The sequence below is a fragment of the Pristis pectinata genome, chromosome 2 (assembly GCF_009764475.1).
Source record: "Pristis pectinata isolate sPriPec2 chromosome 2, sPriPec2.1.pri, whole genome shotgun sequence".
In the NCBI taxonomy this organism is placed as follows: domain Eukaryota; kingdom Metazoa; phylum Chordata; class Chondrichthyes; order Rhinopristiformes; family Pristidae; genus Pristis; species Pristis pectinata.
In genome coordinates, this window is record NC_067406.1 from 57,799,804 (window position 1) to 57,826,761 (window position 26,958).

Sequence of the window (26,958 nt, forward strand, 5' to 3'; positions counted from 1 at the left end):
CTTACATAAGGTATGGTTGCTTGATTTTAATAGCTCAAGATATTCATCACCTTCCATGTTGTTCATCAGAACTAAACAAATCTTGCTTCCAATTTAACCAGCAAACCTGCAGTGCAGAATGTACTTTGTGTATCTAGTAGAAGTTTAGCAAAATGGTTGCTTGTTCTTTATCTTTCACTTTCTCCTCCTGTTGTTGCCTCCACAGTGTGTAAGGCACAGTAATTGCAATCAAAAGCGAAATTATACTAGAACTAGATGTAATAATTTAAGCAAAAAAACAAACTGCAGGAAGAACTCAGCAGGTTAAGCAGCATCTGTGGAGGTAGAGGGATAGTCGACAATTTGGGTTGCGATTGTGAATTGGTGAATGTAATGATTTACTGAATCAGATGTTTAAGGTATAACATTCAATAGAGGATTAACTGGAGTACAGTTTTTCATATTTCTCTGTTAAACCTTATTTTGAGATTTGTCCTTGGGATATTTTATTCCTCTTGTTATTACTGCAACCTGGGTTGATTCACAGGAAAAATTTGTACACTGCAAGAAACTGCTGTGTTGGAGCCTAATCTGATAGTTTATTTGCTTATTACTTTCAGTTCAAGCTATAGCCTTGTCTCTCATGTCTGCATCAGATATATAGCTATGCTTTAAAATTGCAAATGAATTTCCAAAAATAGTGTCTGTGTAAACCTTGTACCTTCCAGTGAAACATCAACCCTTTATCTTAGCAGTTGGACTCAAGTGCTTACAAAACTGTGGAGCAATCTTCAATGAAAAATATTTTGATGCGTATCATTCTACAAAAGGTTTTGTGAGGGTCAAAGAAAGAAATTCTGAGCTCCATGGATGGCGAAAGAAATACAGAGGAAGATGAAGCAAGGAAAAGGTATATGACAAGAGTCAGTTTGTAAATACCAGTGAGAACTATGCTGATTACAAAACAAAGGCACTGAAAAATAAGAGCAAAAACAGTATGAGAAAAGATAACTGATAAATATGAATAGGCATATAAGTAGTAAAAGACTTGTACTTGGAGAAGTGGGGTCGAACAAGGACAAAAATAGAAGTTGCACATAGAGGCCGAGGGCACTGTTAAAGTACAAATGATACTTTGCATCCATCTTCACTGGGGAAGAGAGTGCTTCCAAAGTAAAAGAGAGGAGGGAAATAGTTGAGACAGGGAATATGTTATAAATTAATGGCATGGCGTGGAGATATTGGTTAAATTTTGCTCATTTAAGTCATCAGGACCAGATGGGATGCATTCTTGGATTTCGAGGGAAGTAGAAGACGAAATTGCAGGGACAGTGATCATAATCATCTGGTGCCCCTGCATTAGATCCAACGTTGATGCCAGAGGACTGAAGAGCAGCAATGTTACTCCCTTGTTCAGAAAAAGGAGTGAGGATAAGCCTAACAACTACAGGCCGGTCAGATTACCCTCAGAGGTGGGAAAGCTTAATTTCCAAAAGGTGGGGAAAGTGATTAATTAAAAGTGATTTGGAAGAAAGTGGATTAATTAAGACAGCATGGATTTGTTAAGGGCAAATTATGTTTAACCAATTTGATAGAGTTTTTTGATGAGGTGACAACCAGAGTTGATGAGAGCAATGCAGTCAATGTGATGGATGTAGACTTTCGGAAGGTTTACGATAAATTGCTTATCAGCAAAGTTGATACCCATGGCATAAAAACAACACTGATAATGTGGATACAAAATTGGCCAAGTAGCAGACACCAGAGGATGCCAGTGAATGTTTTGTTTTGGGATGGTAGAAAAATTAATAATGTTGTTCCCAAGGGATTAGTGGTAAGGCCATTGCTTTTTTGATCTATATTAATGGCTGAGTCTTGTGGGTGCAAGCCACAATTTCTGAATTTGTGGATAATAGCAAACTTGGTAGTGCTGCAAACTGCAAAGAGGATAGTGGTAATTGCAGCAAGATATAAACAGATTGGTGGAATGGGCGTAGCGGGTGAAGTTTAATGCAGTGTAATATGCATGTTTTGTAGGAAGAATGAAGAGTGACAATATAGAATAAAGGACACTGTTCTAAAATGGTTTCAGGAGCAGAGGGACCTGAGGGTATGTGTACAAATCAATAAAGGTAGCAGAGCAGGTTGTTAAAGCAGTTAAGGCATACACAATTCTGGATCTTATCAACAGAAGCATAGAGTATAACAGCAGGGAAGTTAGGCTGAATGTTCCAGAAAGGATTTGAAGGCATTCAAGAGGATCCAGGGAAGATTTCAACAATGGACACAAGAACATATGAAAAAAAGAGCAGGAGTAGGCCACTCAGTCCCTCATGCCTGCCTCGCCATTCAATATGATCTGTCCCAGTTCCTCAGCTCTCAATTCCCTGATCTTTCAAAATATTATCTACTTCCTCTTTAAATACCCCCAGTGATTTTACCCCCCACAACTCTCCTGGATAGAGAATTCCAGAGATTCACCACACGTGCTAGTTGTTGTTCCCTCGCAACTCAGTTTTAAATTGCCACCCTGTAATGGTTCCAGAGGTGAGGGACATCAGTTACAAGGGTAGATCAGAGAAGCTATGAATGTTTTGGAAAAGAGAAGGCTGAGGGGAAGATTTGATGTAAGTATATAAAATAACAAGGGGGTTGGATAGTGGGAGATTGTTTCATTTGAGGGCTTGCGGACTGGAGATCACGGGGCAAAGTAAAGGGGAGGAGAATTAAGAGTGATATGAGGACAAACTTCTTTATGCAGCCTATGGTTGGAATCTGGAATGCACTGCCTGCAGATGTGGTGGAGGGAGGTTCAATTGTGGTCTTCAAGAGGGAATTGGGTAAATATATGGTGGAGAAAATATGTAGGGCTGTGGATAAAGGATCAGGTTGAACTTGACAGTTGATCAGTGCAGACATGAGGCAAATGGCCTCATCCTGTGTACTAACCATTTGGTAATTTTCTCATGCCCTTTCCTTGCATTCTTCCTGTTCCTCTGACTACAGCTACTTTCCTGCACATATCAGTTCTCACAGCTTCTTTCTTGTTCTGTGCTACCAAAGCTACTTAGATGTAGCCAAGAATAGTGAACACATACATGTTAGCTTTAAGGAATCTATATTAATGAAAGCCATACAGGGAATGTTCCTACTGTTTCCTTCTAATGTTCTTGCTTGGTGCTAGTATATGATGGATGATATAACAGGTTTCAACCTTCTTTCAGATGGTTGCCCCCAAAAGACATGAAACTTCTAAAATGGTCACATTGAATGTTGTGGTATAAGTGGCTTTGACTCATTTTCGTTTCACAAATGGCAGAATTTCACTTTGCTGATCAAAGGGTTATGCATATGCAGTTATTCTCTCAGCGAACATTATTTGTGAATGTTTTCCTGCCATACCACTGGAATTGTGTGTTACCTTTGTATAACTGTGATCCACAAGGAAGTAGCTCTGGTGGTTACAATCAGATTAGAAAACCTCAGACATGGTCATGGATGAATGTTCAATGGTGAAGACAAGATTTTGAAACCTATTACCCAAGATTCTATAGCAGATCTAAGGATTTATGCCAAACATCATTACTATCATTAATTCCTGTGTGGTCTCAGTTGAAAATTGGTATGTTATTCCCATATGTTCCTACATAAAGTGTGGTGCTGATCCATCATGGACTCCTCAGATTCACCTGTCATCTGCTGTGTTTTCAAGCAGTTGCCTTCAGGTATATAAATATTTCTAAAGTTGAACTTTTAACAGCAAACCCTTGAAGCTCTCTGCTATATTACTCTGCAGTTTCACTATTAGCCCTTGGGCAGATACCATTCGGATGGTATCTAGTTGGGAGAAGGTGAATAATAGTGCATACAAATGTATTGTTGGTATCTCTGGTGGTGGAACGTTAAAAAATCTTTCAGTTTTGTAGTTCTACCTACATGAGATTTGAAATGGAATGCACGGTTCATCTGTAGGCTTCAGAAGTGTGCCGTTCATGGACTGTTTATAGGTATGTCTGTCACAAGGAAGAGAATAAGAACGTTATGGTGTAACTACATCAGACCATCTTACAACCAACTGTAAATCCCCTTTCAGCCTGCTCACCAAACAATCCCAAGTTTTTCTTAATGGAGCTGATTGATCAGATATGGGAAAGATCTATTCCTCTCTACATTTAGTTATCACACCCTTGGTCACTGAGAATCCTTTAATGACCTGTATGAAACAACTCATTCGATGCAGCCTGAGACTTCTGGTGCAGCCCAAAATACTATGTGCAGATAAATACTGGTAGTATAAAGCCCTGTGATCCCACTTAGGAAATTTTGGTCTTGGAGAATTGAGAGCCTTTGGAACTCTTACTCAAAAGGTGATGGAAGCAGAATATTTTTAAGGTAGAGGTAGTTTGAATCTTGATAAGCAAGGGAGGGAAGGAATGCCAGGGTTAGGTGAGAATATGGAGTTGGTTGCAACCAGATCAGCATAAACTATAGAAAGGCAGAGCAGACTCAGCGGAGTGCCCTACTCTTAATTTATATGCATGTTAATTGGAAAACAAAGTACCACTGAAGATGGTTGTACGAGGTAAGTATTTTATTACAGTGCATTCTTGGATGTTGTGGTTGACTTGGTAAATGATTTGCATCAATGAGTTGCCACTCTTGGATATGTTATAATTACAGGCACTTACTTCCCAGTGTGGCTGACCAGGAAATCCTGCGGGCAGACTTGCCATCCCAAAGAGAGCAGCTTTATGAAACAGCACTACTTCAATGCATGCCTCTGAGAAGTCTGGGCTCTGTTGAGGGTCTCCCATACATATCCTTGAAATGTGTAATTCTGTTTCCAATTTTAATATCTCTTGATAATGCTTGTAACCTTGAAGTGCAGTATGCATATTTAACCCACCCCCAATGACCTTCACAATAGTAAATTAAATAGCCAGTTGAATGTGGGGATTTGGATTATCTAAATTGAACTGAACTTTTATTCAGTGGCATCATTGCTCATTTGAATAGGTTATTACAAATGCCTTCAAGGAGGCATTCCATGCACCACCATACTTGATTAACATATATCATGGATACTGTTAACATAATAGAAGATAAATCTCTTCCCTATAGTGCAACTTGACCTCACTTGTGTTGAGGACATGGAGGTAAGTGAGTGGGTCTAAGATTCTGAGGTTGTTCACAGCCTTTGGTTTGCAGTCTGAAATATTTCATTCAGCCTTTATTGGACAACAGCAGATAGAATTTAGAGGGTGCACCATGTTGAAATGACTTTAAGGTTATTTGCTGCAAGTGGTAGTTACAAGGGTCTATATCATTCCTTATCTGCCAGTTAAGTTATTAAGATATTGTTAAAAGCATGCAATACGCAGCTTGCTCAAAATAAAGGATGTTAAAGTTATTTTAAGTACAGAAATCAAGAACTGTAGGTACCGCTTTGGTCACAAACAAATCAAATACAACTTTATGTTAGTTGAGTAGTTTCCAGCATTACAGAGCATGGCAGACAGCAAATCAACTCCCATCTATAATATGTTTTGTAATAATACAAGTGCATACACAAAATACTTCATTAAGTGCATTTTAACAACAAAATGCCACAGCTTACACTGATTGCATAAAACAATCAAAACAGAGCAACACTTCATTTACATACAAAGTTCCTGACAATAACAGCTTTTTGCATCCCCCCCCAAACAAAAAGAGAACAGGCAAAAATAATGGATGCCAACATGCTCATTTTGTCTTCCCTGCTCTGTTTTATTCCCCTTTCGGTAGAGAGCTCTCTTACAAATTAGATTTATAGAAAAAAATGCAGTTTTTTAAAAAAATAACACCATTCTTTAACATCAAGTTTGTTGTCTCAGTATTATCTAGGTACCATGCTAGTTGATGGAGGGGAGTTCAAATATCATCTATATCCAATCTGGACATTTTCCTATTCGCAAACTTCTGCAGATTTCTCTTGTAGTTTCGTAGCCATTAGATCAGATTACTGTGATTGCAGTCCTTACTTGATAACATTTACTTAAAAATACAATAGATATACTGTTCAAAAATCTAGATTTTTCTATTTTTTGATGTTTTGATTTTAGCTTGTACCAAAAAAATCTCTGGATATCACCTGCACATGAAAACAGTCCACTTATTAACAAATTATTTCATAACAATGTATTTGTTACAATCAGCAAAATAAATTTGGAACTGTCACAAATCAATAGATTAGCTTAAATATTAAAATAGTTTAGTAGTTATCCTACTTAAATTATGACAGTTTAAAATTGGAGTGAAGCATATTTGGTGTGTATGAGGATCACATTAAGGTAGTGGTCTGTCTATGGTGTATATTAATAGTCTTGGAATTATGTCAATTATTTAATTCAACATAGAAATCTGATAAAGTACTAAAGAAAAAAATATTAAATGCCAAATAATGCATCTTAGGTAGAATAACAATTAGATGGCAGGAGTTTAGGAGGAGTGGTTTAACTTGTCCATACAAAACTTTTAAATGAGTGGACAGATTACTTAATAATAGTCTTTCTGTTTAAATGCAGGGGATACAAATATTAGATTTCTTTAAATGTTAATTGCTCCTCAAATCTGCAGGATGTGCCATCCATTAGTTAGGAAACATGGCACAAAAATTAAACTACATCTACTTTTGGGCACTTTGTGCAATCCTTGTATTTAAATGGTGAGCCCTGAAGTGCTCCTAATATTGGGCTGTGCATCTCATTCTACTGTGGCTGGTCCAGCAATAAGAGATTGTAAGTGAAGAGTGCAAAGTTGTGCCATTCCTTGCATTTCAGTGGCTCTGTGGGATAGGATCAATGGAATTATACTGATATTTTCATAGTGTGGTGATCAGTTGGAATATTTAATTTTTACTAAATGTATATTGGTATTCCATTGATTTTGCTAGAACATTTTGTTGGAATATGGCTGATTTCATGCATTGGAATCTATTATCTAAAGTTGTGTGTGTGAAAATGTCTGCATTATCTTAACATTAAACAAATATTCACAAATTTGCAAATACTCTTTCGGACAAACCAAAGCATTTTAAATAGTACCACTTCATTGGGCAATAATGCAAATTGCACATTGTGATATTATCTATTGACATGGTTCCAATATTGACCTTTAGTTCATTGGGAACGATATGAAAGACCTGCCTCTCAAGTCATACACACAGAAAATCATTTTGTATCATAATCACTGTTACATTACCACCATTAAGTTGTCTTGACTTGCATTCTTTGACAGGCTAATATAGATACTGATATAAAGTTATCTGATTGACATGAAACAGGGAATGTAATTTGATATGGTTTAATTATTCTAAGCAAGCAACATTTTGCAAAATAAGATACATTAGTTCTATAAGAAACCTGAGTGAAATCTTTGTAATCTTTCTATTGTTCTCTGTGTACAAAGACATCACCTGCAAACATAGTGGGATTTTTAAAATTGATAACTAAGATGGTGCTCAGTCCTAGCCAGGTTAAAGTACCCACCAGCTTCTCATTCTATTTACGAAGTAAAAATCTCAGAGCCTATTGTAATGAAATTTACTTAATTAGCTATTGGTAAATTTCTTGTGACGTGACACAGACGAGCTTATTGCAATCTATTTGATGGTTGTTTACTCATCATTGATGGCTAAAGATGCATCCTTCATGGATGCAATATTTGCAATACCATCTACCAACTTCAAAAGCTTGCCTAAAATGCAAGGAATAACTGTGCTTTGTTCCCCAAACCTTTTATTCCCAGTTATTTACAATAAAATTGTATACTCTATCATAAACTAATTTTAGGTTGCATTATTTTCCTTCTTCCTCTAAACCCTCCACCTCAACTATTTAACTATTATAGAAGTAATGTTTTAGTTCTTACTAAACATGCAGCATTGCATAGGGCAAAGGCAAGCGCAATGACCAGGATTTTGTCCAGATAGTCAACTGCCCTGGTTTGGGCTTAGCTCAAAAGACCCTCATGACACAAAATGGTTTCACTTCAATAATATAAAAGCTTAAGTCAACAACTTTATAAGCTAGTGAAATAAAACTAAATCTTTTTGATTTCCACACCCTCCCCCCATGTTAGTTGGATTTTTTTCAAGTCTTATGTTGATTGTGGTGGTGTTCTCTAGCTGATGGAGAAAAGCAAAGTGAAAAATTATTACTTTTATTTATTTGTCTCTCATCAAATTTCCAGTAATTCAAGTCCTTGTAGCGTTGTTATCTTGATTTTTTGAAAAAAAATCATGAGTAAGTGACTCTATTAATGCAATTTGATTTTCTTAACATGACTGCATTTTAAAATGGTTTATTTTGGTGAAATAAACTCCAATTTCATGAGTACATTTAAAATGCCGCTGTTCTGTGGGGTTATTTATGATTTGTAGTTAAATGAATAGAGTTCACTTCCTAATTACAGCCAGTCAAGAGCGTGAGATTTATTTTCTTAATCACTGCCCTTCAAAGGACTATTGGTGTCAGCCTTGTCTCAATTGAAGTCAGTGACAACAAAGCAAATAAAACTTTGCCCTTCAGCCTACCACATCCATGCTGACCAGTAAGGACCCATCTACACTAATCCAAGTTATCAGCCCTGGTCTGTAGCCTTCTTGCCTTAGGGAGTTAAGTGTTCACCTAGATACTTAATTGTAACAATACTTAACACTACTGTCCACTCAGGCAGCATGTTCTTCCTTAGATCCCCTCTAAATCTCTTACCCCTAACTCTAAACCTATGCCCTCTAGTTTTAAAAACCTGTGCCAAGGAGAACAGTTTCCCACTATTTACCCCAGCTATGCCCCTCAGAATTGTGTACACTTCTATCAGGTTTCTCCCTCAGCCTCCTCCGCTCAAAGGCAAACAAACCCAACCTCTCCAGTCTCCCCTCTAAACTGAATTGCTCCATCCCAAATATCCTGGTGAATCTCCTTTGTACCCTCTCCAGTGCACTCATTCCTATAGTGTACCGACCAGAACTATACACAAGACTCCAGCTGTGGCCCTTCCAATATTTTGTTAATTGGTACCATATCCTTCCTGCTGTTAAGTTCTATGCCCACTCTCACTTTCTTGACTGGCTGGAAGGAAGAGACCTATATTCGTTGGTCGACAAATCAAACAGCCACACAGCACAGTAGCAAATTTAAACAATTTAAGCCAATCTAATTATTTAGTTTATCCTTTAAAGTGATCCAGCTTAAATGCAGCCATTAGGAAGATTTTCACCTACACAGAGGGCCTACTCCAGTGACTTGGTCACGTCAATGCAGTGACAGATTACTGTACCAGCGGACATGGTCTTTGAATGGGATATTAAACTGAGCACTCAGGCAGTTATAAAACATCTTATGGCACTAAGCCATGGTAGTGGAGTTTTTCTTTGTATCTTGGCCAATATTTCTCCCTGAATCAACATCACTAAAATAAAACTAGGGATTTTCTGGTTCTTTTCACATTGCTCTATGTAGGACCTGGCTGTATATAAACTGGAAAATTGATGAATCATCTGTCCTAGTCTTAGATTTTTCTATGTCATGGAGCGTTTAGGATAGTGCACCTCTACAGTAATTAAGGTAAGCATTCATGCAGACCATGAACAGATGCAAAGTAGGTACCATGTCTGGTAGTCACATTTATTGTTTACAGAAACTGGCAAATAGATGGCTCCATTACAGCTCATCAGTTAGGGCCACTCACCTATTTTTGATACTGATCTTACCTGCAGATAAGTTACTGGGAATAGAGGATGTGAACAGCAAAGTTAGAGTCTGGACCAGTGATAAAACACTTATTTTTGGTTCAATGGAAACAAAAATCCAAAATTCCTTGCCTTATTTTCTGGGAAACTTCATCTATTCCTTTTACTAGTTATGTCACTACGGACTTGCGTACAGTTCATGAATAATTTGGAGCACAGTGTGAAAATAGGCATTAGGATTTTGATTTGCATGTTGAAGACACTTCATTGCTGCTTTTGGAAAATGGATTGAGAAATCTCAACCTGAAAATCATCACCCAAATGCAAAATTGTGGGGTGATAAGTGGCTGTTTGGATTCTTTCTCTTTTATCTTTTCATGGGTTCTTACTAAAGCAATATTTCTCTAAAACTTAATTGCTCTGTCAATGATGGTTAATAGAAGATTAAGAATATAAATCTCTAGAGCAGCAACAGTTCACACTTAGTTGAATATCTCCTGCCCTTGGATCCAAGTATCTCTGTCTTGCCTTGGTTGACCCACCCATTATAATAGTGAGAATGTGATTGATTACTTACAACTGCTGTCTTTCAAATGAGGTTAAAATGGGACTTCTAGTGGGCAAATGTGATCCAATAGCTCTAAGAAATGCACACAATTTCTCCTTGTGTCCCAGGCAATACTTATCCCTCAAATTCACATCCTCTAAATGTATTACCTAGTCATTATCCCATTGCTGTTTATGGGACATGGCTGTGCACAAAATGATTGCCATGGTTTTCTACAGTACAGCTGTGACTAAGTATACATAAATACTTTGGAATGCTCAATAAAAAACAGACATTACTTCAAAGCAGATCATTTGAATACTGGTACTTATTTAAGCAACTGTAATCATTCCCCAAGAGATTGAAAGGTTCCAAAATATTATATATTCTTACAATATGAATGGCATTCCATTTAGAAACTGTGGAATTAAGCACCAAATATAATGGAAAGGAGGCAAGTACACACTTCTAGCTCGAAGTGCTTGATACTTTTTACAGGATATGTTCTCCATTTATTTTTAATACATTGGCACTTTACTCACCATGTTCTGAACTTGCAGAGCACAACAAGGTGGAAGGGTTCTTTTTAGTCATCTGATTGTGGATCTGACAAGGCAAGTGCTTTCCTTGGCAGGATGTAAACAATATGTGGCCAGATTTCTTCCATCACAAGTGAAAATTAATCCTCCACCCCGGATGATAAATTTCACTTAGTAACCCCAATCTCTACATACGATTCCACCCACCCAGCCTCTAATTCTTTGCCTGTCCTCAGTTTCAATCTGCCAGCATCCACTTCACTTGCATGGGAGCCACTATGATGCAAGAGGGGGCCCTATCTTGGTTCACTCATTCCTGGCAGGCTCCTCCCCACAAAATGTTAATGAGGCCTGAGGTCCATTATTGCTCATTCACTATGAAATGCAGGGAATGTACCCAAAATTAGATACTAATATATTTTAGAGCCAATTCTTTGGGCGGCATGATAGCGTAGTGGTTAGCGCGACACTATTACAGCACCAGCAATCGGGGTTCGATTCCCGTCGCTGTCTGTAAGGAGCTTGTACGTTCTCCCGCGTCTGCGTGGGTTTCCTCCGGGTGCTCCGGTTTCCTCCCACATTCCAAAGACATACGGGTAGGTTAACATGGGGGCTTAAAATGGGCGGCGCGGACTCATTGGGCTGGAAGGGCCTGTTACCACGCTGTAAATAAAATTTAAAAATATTTAGAAGTGATGTAGATGAATGGTGATGTGAACGACTACTTTAATGAACCGAAGACAGGAATGGGAAATTAAAATTTAAACATTATAACCTAAAAGTCTAGAGGTTTTAAATCTCCTCATAATTATAATCATTAAGGGAGACTTCATTAGAATTATTGAGTCATCAACTTTCTGGTAATAAGGGAGAATGGCATAAAGAAAGATTAAATCATATATTAAGGTTGTACCATGCAAAACTTCACTGCCATAAGCTGTGTGATGTAGATTTAGATGATCAAGCAAAATTTTGATAGCAAAATGCATGCAAACCTTTTGGAACAGAGATTTTCCTCAGCTTTGTTTAATGCTAGGATTCCGGTTACTTTGTTTCACCTTGATTCTATTCTTGTGTCATGTGGCTATTGTTACTGGTTTTTCTCTGGATTTGTATATTCCTCCACTGCGTAAGTTTCCAAAGAATATAACAAGACTGACATACCAAATGTTGAAGGAAGAATTAGTTTGACTTTTTAAAAAAAGACTGCCTGATAAATGCACAATACATTATTAAAAGTGGTCAGGTTTTGATCTTTCATCAGAACAGCAGCAGAACAAATGCTATCTGACCAGCAGAGTATTCCAGCATTTTCTGTTTTTATTTCCGATTTCCAAAATCTACTAGTTTGCTTTTGTTTTATATCATTTAAGCCACTGGCCTTTTTAATGGAAATGCCATTCTTCTACCCCCATTTATTTTAAAGTGTTAGTGCCAGTAATTTAATCAAAATACCCCAAAACATATTCCACAGAAATAACTATGTTTTTTGGTATAAATCACAACTAGAAAACTGAGTCGGCTAACTGCTATTGTTCTAGGGATGGTGTATCAACACCACTTTTCCCATTGAGATATTAATCTTATTTTTGAAAAGTTGCAACTCTGAAAGTTTGCAGCCTCAAAATTGTTCCTATTATTATCCAATATGTTTTGCAGTAAGATTGCTGACTAATTAAATATTCATTATTTATTAAACAGTACAAGAGGATTTACTCGTGTTTAAAAGCAGCTGCCAGAACAACCTTCAATTAAATGTACATAATAACCAATGTTACTTAAGTTTTCTTCACTTTTCATTGCATAGGGAAAACTAACTCACTCCAGCTGTTAGGATATATTTTTCTGTACGACTTGATTACAGAACTAAAAAGGTTTAATTTCACCAGCTTAAACCATACTAAAGTTTGGTTCAAAAAAGGTCGATAAATAGTTTCAAATAGATTACAACAACGGGACCAACTTTCAATGAAGGCACTGCGAGGGGGCCATTATGTGCTTTTTCTCATCACTCTTCACCAAAGCATTTTCTGTACTTTACATCCCTTTGTATTGATTGTGGTCATGGCACTTTGTTATCTATTATGATGTGTACATCTTGTGAAACTCTATTTGGTACACTATTCACACCATTCCATTTTATAACAATACACACAATGAAATTGTCATGCTGTCTCAACATTTGTAAGGGAGAACTGTGCGCCAAAAACTGGCCACAAGGTCATTTCTTGTGTTTACTAAATAAATAGTTAAAAGGGGTGAATGCCACAGTTAGGGCATGCAGAATTTATCATTAGAAACAGAACACAATATAGAATACTGCAGGTCTAAAATACCATTTAAGATATATTCCTTCAGCACTTTCTTAGCCAGATAACCCACATCTCCCGTAAGTTGCTTTCAGCAAGATAGTAAAATGTTCTGGGACCAATGTTATATAGTTTTCTGACCCAATATCTTTGTAAAAAAATTCAAAATGAGGCCCACGTGCATTAATGAAAGGCATTTTCATGATATGTCATCCATTTTTGCTTTGCATGACTCCCCCTAAGATTTTGATAAAAGTCTATACTTCCTATGAAATCCTTAACACTGTCTGTTAAAGGAAACAGGACATTCCAATTTAACATAAAATGTTATCACATGTACTGCTGCCAAAGGATGAGTCAGCCCTTGCACATATCATATGATTTGATATGGAAATCAAGGCCATACTATTGGCATGAGCAGTAATCAAACCAGAATTACATTAGCACTGTTTCAAAGGGCAAGAGACTGTGTTTTCCTCAATAATCTCATAGTTGCTGCAATGCCAAGCTGCTATTAAGATTTAGCGTGTTTTGTTAAGCAAATGCATTCAGAATAGAATTATATTCCCCCATCATACATTTAAGGGTGGCTGAACCAATAAGTTGTGTGTTAAGCTGTGATAATAGGAAAACCAGTCAGTCATAGGAATATTTCCTTTGGACATCCCACAGAAGCACAGACATCAAACAGGGATGGTGGGCAGGTGAAGGTTGGGATCTTGGAAAACATTTCTTCCTAGATTTCCTCCATAAGCAGCTGCACCTAGAGCTAAAAAAGATACAATGGACTTAGATTTCCATATTATCACAGTGTGTTAAGTTGTCGTCTCTATTGCCCAGCAATAACTTTAGCAGAGTGATCTGCTGCTTATTATGAATTCCATGTGTTCTCAGACAGATCAGCCAGTCCAAGCAGCGAGATCATAGAAAATGTGTGAGGAACATAGTATTATGATGAGTTGCTCTAAATCAAGGAGTGTGCCATGATCTCATAACTATTTTCACCCAAACCAAGGACATTTCCCCAAAGTGCTAACTGTTTATTTATCACTAAGTGATAGAAAGTACTTGGTGTTTTTGACCACAGCACTTTCCCCTTGATAATCCATATGCAATATCTTCCAAATCGTCTAGCACTAATCTTCAATGATCCTTTCATGAGTGCAAAGTTGAATGATGTGGCTACATTTTAAATTCTGTGTGTCTCAAAATCCAGCACACCTAACAGCTGCAAAACCTATAGTACATTTAAACTGAGAAAAACTGCCGCTGTAAAGTATTATACTAGTAGGAATTCATAAATGCCAAGCAGAAATTTGAGACATCTGCTATTTTCTCAATCTTATCCAATTCAAGCATATTAAAAAAGGGATGTTACACTGGATGATTGTCATCACACAGAAGTGCTCTGACAACCCTCTATTAACTAGTTCTGGTATATTTGTTAATTCCAGAAGCAGTGATAGGTGAACTAGTTCTAATTTGTATTTACAAAACCCTAGTGGCCTCATGTTGTGGGTCAATATGTTTTGCTCTTGGGGACACTGCTACAGTAATCTGTTACACATGAGATACAAAAGGTAGGGGGGATGGAGTGGGGAACTCCAGATGGAGGAAGGGGAGAATAGAGACTTGCAGCGAGGGCTAAATTAATATTTTAAAATGGACCCACCACCTGGAGGACCATCCAGCTGCCAAATTCCATGGCTACAGACCAGGTAAGCCTGCTACACTTTACCTTGTGCAGAAGCAGGCCTTTCATGGATTGTAAGAACTTGCTTCTGAATGGGTGACCCTTGCCGCTTGCTGGCCATGCATGGAAAATTAATTTTAAGTAAGCAATGTCTAACTTACACATTGAATGCAGCAGGGCACATCTGAGGGGAGGGCTGCATGTGTAAGCACATCACGTGCAGAAGTATTTTATCAAATTTGGCAAACTACCCAAACTACAGTAAGGTGTGATCAACTTTTCAGCTTAAATTTCATCATACAGCACACAGAGACACTGTGCTACATGAATGAATTTCTAATTCTTTTCCCACTGTCACCTCACCCACTTCTTGTATTAAATGAAAATGGCATCTAAGGTAGTTGCACGTCAGGAACGTGAATGGAATCACTTTCATTTCATACAGGAGTGCAGTGAAATTGTAGTCCTAAGGAGGACAGGACAAGAGAGGAGCCAGATGATTGGCCACTGTGTGCCATATGACTAAGGAGCACTGCCTCAGCAATATGTGCAGTCAAACCAGCACGATGGAATGTTACTGCCAATAAGTACTGTGCCCTAAAATGCTCAAGTTTCTTTTAGCGGCTTCAAGAGATTATCAAACCGTACCAGCCATGCTGCTGTCAGGGATGCAGTGACGTAACTGTCAGCCTTCCTTTCTATTTCCACTAAAAACAATTGGGAAAAAAAGTACAAAACTGCAATGTTTACAAGAAAGCAGTGGTCTGCATCAAAAATATTCCAAGGTACTGAAAATGAAGCCAAATTTAGCCACAGCAGGCCTGAATGCCCGAGGATCACTAATAATAGCACTGCCACTTAAAGTGTTCAATTTTGTTTCTTCCAGCCTAACATGCTTTTACCTTTGATTCTTAGAGATTTTCTAGCTCCCTCTTTACACTCCCTCCGAAACCCATAAAGACAAATACAAAAGAAACAGTTTGTTCCTTTCCCTACTCTAACATAAACTTGAAATCAATACTCTAAATTCCAAAAGAATGCTCAAAAATAACACTGAGGGAAGGGAAGAAGATTAAGATCCTTTTGTTATAGTTGTTCTGATTCCTACCATAATATGGGCAAAAGCACTGGAGAACAGGTGTACTTGGCTGGAAATTGTTTATCTACGGTCCCAACACCAAAGAAAATGTGCAAGATTCATAGTCCAAGACCATACATTAATTAAAAATTGGACACAATATTTTAATGGATTTGCACCCAGATTAATTAGAATTTTTAAGTGGCTTATGACAAAATTAAGGCAGGCGATTAGGAGAATGTGAGTAGAAGTTCATGGCCTGCGAGCTTAATAAATTTTAATGCAAAGTAATTCAGTAAGAAGGCATTTTAAAGTACGCAAGAGCTCACTCAATTATTTAAATACCAGCTCCAGCAATATGCAGAACCCAGAGCTTTTAGTTACATTGGACTGGAACTTGCACAATTCAATGGAACTGATATATTAATGTGAAACTTAAGATGTTATAATATTCCTCATATTACAACAGATTTGGACCATGAATCGGAAGCACACAGTTATGACGATGCTTGTCTACTTACAACTGCCAGTTGTTAAAGTGTGCTTGAGGCACAGCTAGGTCTCATTTTCCATGACCATGACAGGATTGCTCATACCTATAAATTAACAAACAACATTAGTAAAATAACAGCTGGCTTCATACTGGCCACGTACTTTCTATTCGCAGATAGAGATTATTTTCTGTGATTCTTTAGCCTACAATACAAATATGTGAAGCAGTTTGAGGTCCGAGCAAATGATTACCCAATAAACTCAACTTTTCTCTCAAATTATGCAGTGGTTTTTGCACAAGTCTGCTTGACAAGACTTTATCCCTCACTTGCCAGTTGTCTGGTACTCAACAATTGCACTGTTATTCTTCTTAGGCATTTCCCAAAGATGACTTGCTTTCACTCCGGCTCTGTGGGTACTGAGGTGGATAATGAGGCCCACGTGGGAATCGTCAACTCTTCTATGGAGGTGCTCGACAGGGTGTGGGGATGGGTAGTTTGGAAGGTAGTGTGCTGCTCTTGCCTTTTAAGGCAGGCACCTAACAAAGGGACTCATTGTTCTTAATGCCATCCCAAATATCCCTTGTCCACGTTGAGCAGTCGTGAGCCAGGGATTCCCAGGAATCTCTGGGGATGTTTCACTTTTTTCAAAGAAAGCTCCAGCTCATTCTCGAATCTTTTCCTCTGCCTGACTGGTAATCTCCTCCTCAGAGCTCAGAGGGTGTACTTTGTGGAGAATGGTTTTGCCAACTGAATGAAGTGGCCTATCCATTGGAGACTACTGAGTTATTAGGGCCTCTGGGAAAGTTGATCTGTGAGAGGGCATGGATGTTGGTTTGCTTATCCTGCCAGTATATTTGGAGGATTTTCCTCAGTCAGCATTGCTTGTATCTGTCCAGTGCTTTGAGGTTCCTGCAAAACTCTTAAAGCCAACCAGGGATCAATGCACAATGAAAGTGATGGTAAATTTCATCATCAATGTCTCCCTTTGCTGAGAGGTGGATCCTGAGATATGGGAAGCAGTCCACATTTACAGGACCTTATCATAAACCTTTATGGGCAGGGCCATGCTATTGTATATGGGGCAGTTTGGTAGAAGAACTTTGTATGGCGTATGTCAAGTGTAACCTCCATTATCTTGTATCTTTCAGTGAATGAGTCAATGCTGATTTTGAGCTCATTCTCCAAATATGCAACTGCAAGGGTCATTTACATATTGCAGCTTGATGACTGAAGTTAAGAGTGATCTTGCTCAGGAATGGAGGAGATGTTGGCTGAAAAGACTGCCAGATTCCCACAGTTGTGACCATCTTCAATACAGAAGACAAATCCAACTGCGATAAATAGAAGGATATCCCTGCAGTCTGCCACAGCAAAAATCATCACCGGGGTTCAACTCAACCATCTCCTCACTGCAGTTGAAAAGCTGCTCCCTGATTTGCAGCACAGATTCAATCTTTCTACAGGCACAACGGACATGATCTTCAGTGCACATCAGCTTCAAGAGAAATGCAAGAAACATCATCAACCACTTTAACATGGCCTTTTAGGACCTCACAAAAGCCTTTGCCTCCATCAGTGAAGGGAGACTGTACAGCTACCTTCTCAAATTTGATGTCCACACTAATTCACCTCCGTCTTATGTGGCTACACAATTCCATGCAAGCTGTGATCCATCAGCAATAGATCCACAACAAACTTGGCACTGGACTAGTATCAAGCAAAGCTGCATCACTGTGCCAATAATGTTTTTCCGATCTTTCCCACCACAATGCCACACCTCGCCTCTAATAAGTTTCCTGTTGGAGTGAAGTTACTATACAAACTAAATGGGAAACTACTCAACCTACATTGCCTTCACTCTGGAACCAGGGACATTCCTACAACTATTATTTCCTTAAGAGGTAATTAAGTTCTTTTGCATCAGGGTAGCTTCTTAATTAAAAGACTGGTGACTGAAGTTTGAAACCAATTCAACCCTGTAGGGTAAATTTGTTAGTCTGATGGAGGGACTTTAGAAAGCAAAATTGACAAAGATGATTTCAGGCCTTCGATTTTTCTTCCTAACTTTCCAACAAATAATCTTAGTTATTCTGGAGAATAGAAAAATAAAGGGAAGGCCAGTTTAATTAAGTTCCTCTGAAGGTTTTTTTTAAAAGCAATGAAAAGTACAGCGGAGGTGGAAAAAAGCAGGAAATATAATTCAGTCTGCAAACACAGGGATAAATTATACAAGCTTCATAAGCCTTCAGGATGATGGCATTCAGAAAAATCCCTCTTTTCTCCATAATGTTTAAAATAAACTGACTGGGATTATAATTGATTTGGCATCAACCTACATCATTAAAATGGAGTTGAACTGATGTTAGCCAATAAGTGAGATAAAGGCAGAGATATTTAACAATGCTTGATTTTATTTCTCCCAGGTGTTTCTGACAGCCCAAAATCACAAATGATAAGAGTAACATTTCGCAAATCTAGAATTATGGGCTTGATAGACCAAGTTGATTTTTCTCAGTTTGATTTTTTTTTGCTTATACCTGAATCAACGGGTTCATAGCACACTACTTATAACTCACTAGTAAGTCCAACTCCCTGTGGTAGACCTCTTATTCATAGCTTCAAAATTCTCTCAAAGCTTCTAATAATAAAAAATATCCCAGTCTAGAATTAAAAATATAAATGTGTTAATTTGTAATTTTTCCATCCCAATAGTTGCCAAAGTTACCGTTCTATGCACTGATTTGAATTGTTTTTATAATTTAAAATTTTCCTTATATTACAAAAATATCTGACTACACATAGTACATCATTTGAAGTCCCACAAACAGTAGTTGCCTATAGTTTGTGTTATGGATTAGTAGCACAATAGTCAATCTATTGGAAAAGAAGAGCAATCGTCTCAGATTTGCTTGTGTTTCAAATCAATATTTCATTCATTTACACTGTCAAGTTACTTAAATTGTAAAATGTTCTAAATACTCACCATGCTTGCCTTTCTCATCATCAGAAGTTCCTTCTGACCATGTCTGGCTGCTACCCAATAGGTGGTTCTGGGACTCTCGTAAAGGTTTGGCAGGAAATGGATGGCCTTCAGTGATGCTGTTAAAATGGGTGATTAAATAATTAGTTCTTATGAGGGTACTTCAAATCGACCCTCTGAGTTCTGCACGATTGTAGCCATTCAGTAAATCTCACTGAGTACTGCAATTACCATGTGCACCATGCTGTGAACTGTATCTTAGAGAGATCACACATCCCAATCTGCAGCAATCAAAGTACAACTGCATAAAATATTTAAAAATAGTGCTAATAATCAAAGTTGAAAACTGCAAAGATCAATGACACTTTGTGCTTACAAATGAAATCATCCAGTTAGGGAAAAGAAACTTCCATTTTGAAAAACTCCACATGTACAATCAATCAAATAATAAATAAGTAAATACCTTTTAGTAGTTGAGTTGTGCCCAGATGGAGTGGAGGGTTGCTCTGGGTCCTGATTCACTAAACATGTTGGGAAGGAACAGCCATCACCTAAACTGCAATTACATATAAAAATATAAATTATACATTTCAAAATAAACTATCATTCATTCATAAAAGGCATGCAGTAATTTAAATTAGTTTTAGGACTGGCTTTAGTGCAATATCTTGATATTTTTGATGTAATTAACAGACCCTTAACATATGTATGAATAAGCATTTGTTTTTCCTTTAGTAAACAAGTATTTTTAATGCAGCAAGTTACCTTACCAGTTACACATCATAACCAACAAGAACGATCTCATGTTTAAATGCTGATATGATGAGGTGGTTGATCTTGTTTGACCAGAAAAGTGGCGAAGCTGGGGAAGCCAACTTCTGCGTATAATTTTTCAACTTTTTGGTGTGAGCTACTTTACTGGGAGTCCTGTCGTATATAACTGCTCCAGCTTGCTTGTGATAAAATTGTTTTGTTGCTGGGTTCCAGAGAACCAGTTAGCTCAGACTTTCTCTTCGACTGGATGTTGAATGGTGTTTCTTTTCAATGAATAAATTTCCACATTTCTTTCTGCTTTTACATGCCCAATGTGGAGCTTTGTGGTTCAGAAACATACTTGAAACTGTAAGCACAGTTCTCAGGACCATTAAAATTAATTGCCAAGTTCGGAAGTCCATCTCCAGTGAGAAACTCAAAGGCTTTGGTGAGGTCAAAAAGAGCTATGTATCGAGGTTGATTCTACCCCCCGCATTTCTCTTGGATGTACAAATATACGAACATACAAATTAGGAGCAGTAGGTGGTCACTCAGCTCCTCAAGTGTGTTCTGCCACTTAATAAGAGTACAGCAGCTGATCTGATTGTAACCTCAACTCCCCATTTCCATCTATCCACAGTAAACTTTCACCCCTTTGCTTAACAAGAATCCATGTATCTCTGCCTTCGAAATATTCAGGGACTCTGTTTCCATTGCACTTTGAGAGTTCCAAAGACTCACAACCCTCTGAATGAAAAAAAATTAGCCTCATCTGTGTCTTAAATGAGTAACCCCTTATTTTTTAAACAATGACCTCTGATTTTAGATTCTCCCATAAGAGGAAACATCTTCCCCACGTTCAACCTGTCAAAGACCCCTCAGATTCAATCATATCCAGCATCACTACTCTAAACCTCAGCTAATACAAGCCTGTTCAAGCTTTCCCCATAAGACAACCTGCTCATTCTAGGTATTATTTGAGAATTTTCTCTGAACTGCTTCCAATGCATTAAAATCATTCCTTAAATGAGACCTATCCTGTACACAGTGCATTAGATGTGCATTATTTGGATCAGATATGTTATTTTGTCAAAAAATTGACAATTTCACATTTTCCCACAGTATGCTCCACTTGCCTGATCTATGGTCCTGGATCCAAGATCATGTCCATTCTACCTCTAGTTGGACAAAATCTACACTGCAATTCAGGGAGCGGTTCTTCTGGGAGGTGGTGGTAGTGGAGGACTACGGTAATGACTTTAACCTCATCTCATAACCCCATTTCCCACATCTGGGAAAAGGAAGACATGCCAGGGGACCTCAGAGACACTGCATTTGTGACCATCTTCAGAAGTAAGACATATCCAATTGCAGTAATACAAAGTGGTCTCTCTGGTGTTTAGCTCCATCTACAAATGCCAACTGGTTCAAATACTCAGCAATGTGACAAATTCCTACAGTATATTCAATCATCCATCACTCCCATTCTCACTAACTAACATCAGCTCTTTGTTTTCCAATAAACAAAGCTTATGATCATCATTATCACTTGTGTGGAAAGCTCACTATATCCATGCAACTTAAGCCTTTTGTCTCTTGGATTCTGCATAACCTTCCTCCTTCACCTAGTTTTAAGTCCTGGTGTTCAGCTGCCTTCCCTACTGCTCTCTGGAATTCTCCTCCTAAACATTCCTTGCTCTTAATTTATTGAAAGCATCATTAAAAACTTTTTTCAAACCTATTATTTCAATGCATCTTTTGTTCACCTTTTTCAACACAAGGTCATGTTTACCTATCATCTGTGTCATTGTTTAATGGAAGTAAATACTAAATCAAAACTAAATCAATTAATAGATGTAAAGAAATTTTTAGCTTCTCAGAAAAATCTAAGATACATTGGAGGTTTAGTACATTCACTTACATGGTAATCTAGACTCTATTTGGTATGAATAGGTTTTTATTATGGGACTGTACCTTGTAAAGACAGGCAGCAACCAGTACTTCTTCTCATCTCCAAATACCTGCTTCATATTTTTGCTGCAGCCCAAGCTAAACCCATTCTTGTCTGGTCCGTGTCGAAATACAGGTGCTCTGAAGGCCTCTGAAACAAATAAGTCATTATTTTAATTTTATCACTTGGAACTCACACCTTAATATTTGCAAAGTCTAACTGCAGAATTAGTAAGCTAAAAAAATCGTAAGAGAAATGTAGTTAGAACCATAGAAAACTACAGCACAGAAAACAGGCCATTCGGCCCTTCTAGTCTGTGCCGAAACATTAATCTGCTAGTCCCATTTACCTGCCCCCAGCCCATACCCCTCCAGACCTCTCTCGTCCATGTATCTATCCAATTAACTCTTAAAAGAGTGAGCCCGCATTTACCACATCAGATGGCAGCCCATTCCACACTCCCACCACTCTTTGAGTGAAGTTTCCTCTAATGTTCCCCCTAAACCTTTCCCCTTTCACCCTAAAGCCATGTCCTCTCGTACTTATCTCTCCTAATCTAGGTGGAAAGAGCCTACTTGCATTAACTCTGTCTATGCCCCTCATCATTTTGTAGACCTCTATCATATCTCCCCTCATTCTTCTCCGCTCCAAGGAATAAAGTCTTAACCTGTTCAATCTTTCCCTGTAACTCAACTCCTGAAGACCCAGCAACATTCTTGTAAATCTCCTCTGCACTCTTTCAATCTTACTGACATCCTTCCTGTAGTTCGGCGACCAGAACTGCACACAATATTCCAAATTTGGTCTCACCAATGACTTATACAACCTCACCAAAACATTCCAACTCCTATACTCAATACTTTGATTTATAAATGCCAGGATGCCAAAAGCCTTCTTTACAACCCTGTCTACCTGTGACTCTACTTTCAGGGAATTGTGTATCTGAACTCCCAGATCCCTTTGTTCCTCCGCACTCCTCAGTGCCCTACCATTTACTGTGTATGTCCTCCCTTGATTTGTCCTTCCAAAATGCAACACCTCACACTTCCATCTGCCATTAATTCCATCTGCCATTTTCTGGACCATTTTTCCATTTGGTCCAGATCCCTCTGCAAGCTTTGAAAGCCTTCCTCGCTGTCCACTGCACCTCCAATCTTAGTGTTATCCGCAAACTTACTAATCCAATTTACCACATTATCGTCTAGATCATTGATATATACAACAAACAACAATGGCCCCAACACAGATCCCTGAGGCACACCACTAGTCACAGGCCTCCAATCTGAGAAACAACCATCCACAACCACTCTCTGTCTTCTCCCACTCAGCCAATTTCGAATCCAGTTTACAACCTTTCCATGGATACCCATTGACTGAACCTTCTGAACTAATCTCCCATGTGGGACCTTGTCAAAGGCCTTACTGAAGTCCATGTAGACAACATCCACAGCCTTACCTTCATCTACTTTCTTAGTGACCTCCTCAAAAAAACTCCACAAGATTCGTTAAACACGATCTACCACGCACAAAGCCATGCTGACTATCCTTAATCAACCCTTGGCTGTCCAAATACTTGTATGTCCTATCTCTCAGAACACCTTCCAATAATTTACCCACGACTGATGTCAGGCTCACTGGCATGTAATTACCTGGTTTACTCTTCGAGCCTTTCTTAAACAATGGAACAACATGAGCTATCCTCCAGTCCTCTGGCACCGCACCTGTGGCTAAGGAAACCTTTCCTTAGGGAAGGGCATCTTCTCCATTTTAATTCATCTCTACAGCCACCAATAAAGGATAAGGCAGTACAGAGTTTATCATCTGGTCTTTCAATCTTTGTAAGATCAGTCATAATTTTACTTTGTTCAAGTGTCTTAACTTCATAGTTCCATGGCAGGCCTGAGCAGCTGTGGGAGGGGAATTTAAGAAAACTGAAGGCACAGGTGGCAAGGTAGATTTTAAAGGGGTTTGGATGTCTCAGGTAAAGCAAAGGAGAAGGGATGAGGGGGAGAACTTCAGAATGTTTAAAAGCTGTCACCAAATCACAACTGTTGGTGGCTGGGTCAGCATTTATTGCCCATTCCTAGCTGCTCCTGCACTGGGTGGCTTGTTCGGTTACTTCTTAACTGTCCCCTGAATCGACCACATTACTGTGGGTCTGGAGGCACACTTAGGTCAGACCTGGCGAGGATGATAAAGGATCTTGGTCTAGAAACATTTACTAAAGTTTCTCTTTCCATAGCCGTTGACTGACCTGCTGGTGCTTCCAACATTTTCTGCTTTTATTTTAAGTAAGGTTGGCAGATGGCTTTCTCTGGCATTTGTGAACCAGAGGAGTTTTTACAGCAATCTGATTACTGATACTATCTTTTTAATTCCAGAATTATTTAATTACCCAATTTTAAACTCTCAGCAGCCACGATGAGATTTGAACTGGTGTCTCCAGGTCAATAATTTGGGTCTCTATACAAGTGGTGTAATTGAACAGCAATGTTATATTACTATTGCCCCATATAGCTTACTATTTTGGCTACAATGGCTCTACTGATTAAAATCAAAGGCATTGCCTTTTCCACAGTTAGAAAATAACAGAACTTTTGTTGCTTTCTGCACATCACATCAAAATACAAAGATCTTTTTGTATTCTGCGGGCACACTCTGAACATGGATCATTTGTGGATTGTGCTGTTCTTACTTTCCTCGAGTGATACTGCAATGAAATATATTCAACATGATCATTTGCCCTTTGAGCTGTCAGTTACATTCGAGCTACAACTGATGTTTCATAGCAAAATGCAATTATTGCTGCAATGTCCACTTACAAATGTCAGAATAAATCTGCCAGCTTTGGCCAGAGTCAATAAATGAAGCATTTTGCATTAATTATGCATCAGAACTAACACCATCTAATTGTCTTGGATTCGGGTGTTCCATCATATAATGTAATGTTGCATAAAGCAGCCAGTGACAAAGTTCTGTTTCAATTTAAAACAAAGATACACTCACATTTCAAATGTGAAAGGATGCATTTAGTTTAGAGCCCTTTATTCACTGACATTTTAAAAGTAACAGGAAAAGGAATAGAATTTGTTAGTTGGGAAATATGTAACTACTGGAGCCACTGGAGATGCCTCGTGTTAGTCAGTATTTGTTGAAATACAGAAAAAGAACACTAATTTATCAAAAGCTTAAAATATTTATTATTTTGCACATAACAAGAACTAACATTTATGAAACATCCTTAATGTAGAATATGTTTTAGAAGTACAATCAAAAATTCGATATTTTGCCCAGGAATGTGTTATGTGGAGGATTGAAAATCTGATCAAAGGGATTTTAAGAAGGGGAAAAAAGAGAGAGGGAGAGTTTCAAAAATGGAACCGAGCCAGGTTAAGGCAGAGCCACAAGGCAAGAGGGGGAAGTGCAAGAGATCAGAGATAGAGGAAAGGAGAGTTTGTAGATTAGTTTTATAGTTGCAGGAAATTAAAGTAGTTAATGACTGATGAGACAAGAAGGGATTTAAATCACAAAGATATCTAAACAAGGAAGAGGAACTGGGGACTGTAGGTTGATGGAAATAAGAATAATGGGAGTGGGACTTGTGTAACAGGATGTGGGCAGCAAAGTTTTGGATGAATTGACATTTATTGAGGATGGAGAATTTAAATCAACCCGAAAAAAATGGGTCAGATCGGAAGGTGACAAGGGTATGGATGAGAACATAAACTTTTTAAGAATGGTTTTCCTAAAGTTGTACATCTAATAGTGCTACAAAAACATTTTGTTTCTTTTTTCATTTTCATCTAATAGTGCTACATTACTGGGTGGAATCAGCCAATTTCACCAAGGCAGGAGAAGGAAATCTTTGCAAGTGGGCAGGAGGCACGTGATGAAAGTTCAGCTAAGGGTTGAACAAGGACAAAAAGCTAGATTCATTCTGATACGGTAGCTGTGAAGGGGATGGTTACTTTGGCAAATGCTTTCAGTCTTCCAGTGTTTACTGCACGTCATCCAAGTGAGGATGTTGAACAAGCTGACCAATGCAGAAGCGAGAGAGGGGTCAATGAGCGTGCTAGAGAGACACAGATTGAAATTAGATATCTCCTGAAAACAGGTATGGCAGCACAATGTATCTGTTTGACTTGATGGAGGCAGTAGACATAATTCATGCTGTCTACTCATACAGCCCACATTAACTGTGCTGTTCATTGCTTAAAGCTTCATACAACGTCAAGACCACAACTCCTTCACCTACTTGAACCAACCACCACAGTCCAGATTGTGGCCACAGAGTGCAAAAGAAAGGAAGTTCAGAAAAAATAGGTAAGGTCACATCTGGAGATGCATGGCCTACTTTGAACACTACACTGTGGAAAGGATACAAGGCCTAAGAGACTTTACAAAGGAGTTACAAGAAATGGCATAAAGGACAAAAGACCAGTCACATGTAAAGACTAGAAAAACTGACCATTCTAATCACTCAGGTACAAAGTAGCATCTCACATGTTTTTTTTAAGAACTAGGTCATTCCTCTGGTATAAAAGTGATCTTCCAGTGCTATTTTTCTCACTGTGTCTAATGTTGGGATAAGGGCTACTCTAAAGTTGGGAGTGAAGACAGTGTTATTGGTCTCTGTGCTGTACCTGTTTGAATTTTGCAGGTGTATTGGGAATGTCTGGTCCTCATGATGTTCCATCCTTATTGAACTGTTTTAATTTCATTGCAGATACCTACAGGAGCTTGGTGAAATAGCAGTCTGGCTGGATAGAATAGGAGATAAACACCAGGTCAGGAAGAGAAGTTTTGATGTATTCAGACTTCTCTGTGGACTTTGACACAATGACCCCAAACCTCTGACCTATGTTATTGTGCAGAATATTTCTGCATCCCATTAAATTTTAA

The 26,958-nt window shown here is 38.3% G+C and overlaps 1 protein-coding gene across 2 annotated transcripts in view; it reads right to left on the reverse strand.

Moving 5' to 3' along the window:
- Positions 1–4,848: 4,848 nt before the first annotated feature.
- LOC127582497 (palmitoyltransferase ZDHHC2-like) overlaps positions 4,849–26,958 on the reverse strand; it is a 64,080-nt gene continuing 41,970 nt past the window's right edge. Inside the window, exons 10-14 of one of the 2 annotated variants that reach the window (XM_052037807.1) lie at positions 22,080–22,206; positions 19,816–19,908; positions 19,356–19,471; positions 16,400–16,474; positions 4,849–13,876 (exon numbers count right to left, since the gene is read on the reverse strand). In XM_052037807.1, coding sequence (XP_051893767.1) covers positions 16,434–16,474; positions 19,356–19,471; positions 19,816–19,908; positions 22,080–22,206 — 377 coding nt within the window. In that variant the 3' untranslated portion in view covers positions 4,849–13,876; positions 16,400–16,433. The remainder of the gene's footprint in view (positions 13,877–16,399; positions 16,475–19,355; positions 19,472–19,815; positions 19,909–22,079; positions 22,207–26,958) is intronic. The other variant, XM_052037816.1, reaches the window with a different exon arrangement.